Source organism: Peromyscus maniculatus, chromosome 22, assembly GCF_049852395.1.
Source record: "Peromyscus maniculatus bairdii isolate BWxNUB_F1_BW_parent chromosome 22, HU_Pman_BW_mat_3.1, whole genome shotgun sequence".
NCBI lineage: Eukaryota > Metazoa > Chordata > Mammalia > Rodentia > Cricetidae > Peromyscus > Peromyscus maniculatus.
The window spans coordinates 38,873,089-38,877,713 of NC_134873.1; the positions used below are offsets into that span (position 1 = coordinate 38,873,089).

Below are 4,625 nucleotides of genomic sequence, written 5' to 3' on the forward strand. Positions count from 1 at the left end.
TGGCCTGGAGCTCACCCAGGAGGTTCACTGATTGGCTAGAGAGCTAACAATTAAAATAGAAACCTGACCAAAGAAACAAAAATAAAAACAAACCCTACAAAATTATAGTAATATCATGAGTTTAATATGATGAACAACAATATTTTGTTGAATGAAACTATATGCCCTCAAAAAATGTGAATATGGTGCTGACTGTTATAGGCTGTTTTTTCTTCTTTTTTTCCCTTGTTGCTAGGCCACGGCTCCACCACTGAGTGATCTCCTCAGCCTTCTTTTTACCTTTTATGTATCACTGTATTATTTCACTTCTAGTAAAATGAATGGTATGAGTAGGCACTCAATGAATGCCTACTGTATTAGAAAATTAAAAACATACAGACTCTAGAGTCTGAAGATTTGGACTAACCCAAGACATTCCACTAATGATGTGAGCGCTGTCAGCCAAGTCAATCCCTCCCATCCTCAGTTTCCTTGTGCAGAAGTGGAAATGCTCCTATAATCTTAACAGGATCACTGGGGAGGTCACTTAAGAAAAAGATAACATAGCTGGACAGTGGTGGCACATGCCCTTACACCCAGCACTCGGGAGGCAGAGCCAGGCCGATCTCTGTGAGTTCGAGGCCAGCCTGGTCTACAGAGTGAGATCCAGGACAGGCACCAAAACTGCACAGAGAAACCCTGTCTCGAAAACCCGAAGTGGGGGAAAAAAGAAAAAGATAACTAGCAATGCTTCGTCTTACCGGTAAAAGTCGCTCTCCGGGTCACTGTGCCGGATCTGGAAGGGTGCATTGGGATTTTTACAATCCAAAGGCTGGAGGTCATCAGGGAGAGGAGGCGACCCAGGGCAGGAGGGAAGAGGGTCACTCTCTTCGGCCTTTACGCCTTCCGTCTGCTGCTGACTCTGGGTCTGAGCTGTGGCGATGAGGCTGCGAAGGCGTCGGTTGTGCTGGATCAGCTGAATGGTGTGGATGGTGAGGCTGCATGGCTCCGAGGGGATGTCCAGCATGGTGGGCGGCTTGGGCTTGTTGGCTGAGGGCTGGTGCAGGGGTGGGTCATGGACTTCCACCAGGCGGAACTCCCGTGGGAGCAGGTCAAAGGAGCTTCTGTTGGTCTGGCCTGACGGGATTGGTATCTCTCCCCAGTATCTCAACATTTTAGAGCCAGCAGAGAAGAGCCCTCAGGGTTAATGTAGATGAGCCCCTACGGGTAATGTGTTTAAGTCTCTGGCAATTGCAGATCATAGGCTTCTGCAGTGAAAAATATGAAGTCCAGGCAGTTCTTACATAAAAAGCAAGTTGAGATCACTTTGAGAAAGGTGTCAGCAAAACTCTAGGACAAAGGATGTTCTCCTTGAAGAGATTAAGAGAAAAATAACTGTCAGATGCCAATCACACGGTGACAATTCCTCTTGGACTGAAGGACAAAAGAACAATTGGTCATTAGTAGATGAACAGCAGTCATGGTGCCTGGGACTCTAACATATACACTGCCTGTTTCCTTCACTAATTCATGACCAGAATTCCCATCATGCCTAAATCTAAACACTTCACAAAGCATGTTTTTTTTTTTTTTTTTCTTCTTTCCGTTTTTCAAGACAGGGTTTCTCTGTGTAGTTTTGGTGCCTGTCCTGGATCTAGCTCTGTAGACCAGGCTGGCCTCAAACTCACAGAGATCCGCCTGCCTCTGCCTCCCAAGTGCTGGGATTAAAGGTGTGCGCCACCACTGCCTGGATACAAAGCATGAAATTTCAATGGGAGGCCTAGAGTATTTCCAGAGTATTTTGACACAACTGTGCTAGATTAATAGAAAAAAGAGATTAGCACTAAAAATACTGACAGATAGCCAGATGTGGTAGCACACGCCTTTAATCCCAGCACTCTGGAGGCAGAGTTGGGCAGATCTCTGAGTTCGATGTCTACAGAGTGAGATCCAGGACAGCCAGAGCTACACAGAGAAACACTGTCTTGGAAAATAAACAAAAAATACTAGCAGGTGCTTTTTATCCTATGCCGTGCCTGAGCATATTTTAATTTATCCTGGTGGAAACATTCATGAATGTTTAATCTAGCCTTATGCTTTCAAATTCAGACATACAGATGAAAGAATACAAGAGGTTTCTTTGTGTGCGCATGTACATGGAGTCCAGAGATCAACCTTGGGTGTCGTTCCTCAGGTGTCCTCAATCTTGCTTTTTGAGACAGGACCTCTCACTGGAACCTTGCTGCTCATTCCAGACCAGTGACCTCCAGGGATCCGCCCGCTTCTGCCGCCCCAGAACTAAGTTCATAAACACATGTAGCCACACCTGGGTTTTTTATATGGGTTTGGGGGCTCAAACTCAGGTCCTCATGCTTGCAATGGGAAGTGCATTATAGACCGAGCTGTCTCCCCAGACTGAAGCTGGGAGACTTCAGCTGCTGACTAACTGGTTTCCCTCCCTCTAGTCTTTCCCAGAATACTTTACATTGTTGCTGGACTTGCTCGCTCTCTCTCTCTCTCTCTCTCTCTCTCTCTCTCTCTCTCTCTCTCTCTCTCGCTCGCGTGCGCTCGCGCTCGCGCTCGCTCTCTCTCTCTCTCTCTCTCTCTCTCTCTCTCTCTCTCTCTCTCTCTCTTTCATGGCACTGAAGACTGAACACAGGCTAGGCAAGTGTTTTATCCCTGAACCACACCTCCAGCCTGTTTTTTTTTTTTTTGTTTTGCTTCTTTGTCTCAGACAAACTCCTGATGAATGCAATCCTTGGGGAAAAAAAGTCGAAATTCTGTGGCTTACCATTCAATGAAACTTACAATCTGTCTTCAATTCGCTTCTCCAGATTCATTGCCTATATGTCTCTTCAGGTTCGATACACATCGATTGAATACTAGACATTGTGTGAAGGTGCAAGCTCTTTGTCCTGAGGTGAGAGACACAGAAACAAAATATTTCAGTATAGGAGCGTGCAGTAACTGCTAAAGGTGTGGACCCAGTGCCCTGCAGGCCAACAGAGGGGATTCCTGGGTTAAATGACCTTAGTTCTAACAATTTCATCCTACTAAGTTTCTTTTTTCTTTGTAAATTTTTTTTTTTTAACATTTACTTATTTTGTGTGTGTGTTTGGGGGTGTGCATGTAGAAGTCAGAGGGCAGATTGTGAGAGTCAGTTCTCTCCTTCCACCATGTGGCTTCCAGGGATTGAACTCAGGGCGTCAGGCTTGGCAACAAGTGCCTTTACCAGCTGAGTCTTCTACCTGGCCCCTCAAAAAATAAACTATTTTTGCCGGGCGGTGGTGGCGCACGCCTTTAATCCCAGCACTCGGGAGGCAGAGCCAGGCGGATCTCTGTGAGTTCGAGGCCAGCCTGGTCTCCAAAGCGAGTTCCAGGAAAGGCGCAAAGCTACACAGAGAAACCCTGCCTCGGAAAACCAAAAAAAAAAAAAAAAAAAAAAAAAAAGAAAGAAAAAAAATATAACTAAAATCATTATCCCCTAACATTTCCCCAATATACATCCTTCCTTTGTATTCTCACATCGATTTGCATTTATCCCCGGATTCAACTTTAATTGACTTAATCAGCTGCATTCGCCCACCAGTCATGGCTACCATCTTGGTATAGAGTCTAGGCATCTGTTAAAAGAGTTACAATATGGCCGGGCGGTGGTGGCGCACGCCTTTAATCCCAGCACTCGGGAGGCAGAGCCAGGCGGATCTCTGTGAGTTCGAGGCCAGCCTGGTCTCCAAAGTGAGTTCCAGGAAAGGCGCAAAGCTACACAGAGAAACCCTGTCTTGAAAAAAACCAAAAAAAAAAAAAAAAAAAAAAAAAGAGTTACAATATGAACTACTGTTTAGTTCAATTTTCCAACACTCCTGTGAAAAAGGGAGCACCACTATTTCCAGTTTTTCAGACGTGGGAGCTGTGGCCCGGTGTCATGCCAAGGTCATAAATACAAAGAATGAAAGAGAAAATAGGTTTCCGATGTCCAGGTTCGTAAAGCCACTGCACACGCCGCCTCAGCAATTCGTTCTGCGAATAACAAGGAACGGACGAACTAGCAAGAAACTGCCCCCTTCCCTGACTTCACCGCAGGAGGAAAAGGGGTATCAAGCCTAGGCCCGGGAGGGGCAGGGTAGGGGCTCGGTGATCACGACCAGCAAGGCTTGGGCGCCAACCACAGGCTCCGGGGAAGTCTGGTTTCCAGGACAGCAGTCACATGGGGAACTCTGGCCCTGGGGCAGACAACAAGGCTCGAATACTCACCGCCGTCTTCCAGGAGCGGTCTACGCGGCTGTCCGACTCCGACAGGTCCGAGGCGACGACTGGGTCAAGCCTAAGAGCCTAGTTTATTGATTAATGGCTCTAGGCCGCCGGAAGCGCTTCTTTTCAATCGCCCTCTGCCACAGGAAGTTATTACCAGCCGGTTGCAACGCCTAAAAATGTCCGCTTTCTGCACAACACCACGATAGCTCTCCCCCACGCCCCCCTCCCGGTATTCTTACTCCCTAGGGCTATTCACACCTTTACAACTCGGTGAGTCTTGAAGGAGGAACTCCAATACTGCCGTCCAGAAAGGCGGCAGGAAGCTGGGAACGTGGAGAGCGAGCGGCCGGGGTTTCGGAGGGACACATTTTTGAGGTGGCACCCGGCCGAGG

At 47.3% G+C, this 4,625-nt stretch overlaps 1 protein-coding gene across 4 annotated transcripts in view; it reads right to left on the bottom strand.

Annotated features, from left to right (window-relative positions):
* The window catches only part of Supt7l (SPT7 like, STAGA complex subunit gamma), a 9,115-nt gene extending 4,749 nt beyond the window's left edge, over nucleotides 1-4,366 (bottom strand). Inside the window, exons 1-3 of one of the 4 annotated variants that reach the window (XM_006984828.4) lie at nucleotides 4,234-4,366; nucleotides 2,788-2,894; nucleotides 741-1,349 (exon numbers count right to left, since the gene is read on the bottom strand). In XM_006984828.4, the coding sequence (XP_006984890.1) occupies nucleotides 741-1,153 (413 nt within the window). In that variant the 5' untranslated portion in view covers nucleotides 1,154-1,349; nucleotides 2,788-2,894; nucleotides 4,234-4,366. Of the gene's footprint in view, nucleotides 1-740; nucleotides 1,414-2,770; nucleotides 2,895-4,233 lie in introns of all 4 variants that reach the window. The other 3 variants (XM_016003422.3, XM_006984827.4, XM_016003421.3) reach the window with 3 other exon arrangements.
* Nucleotides 4,367-4,625: the final 259 nt, after the last annotated feature.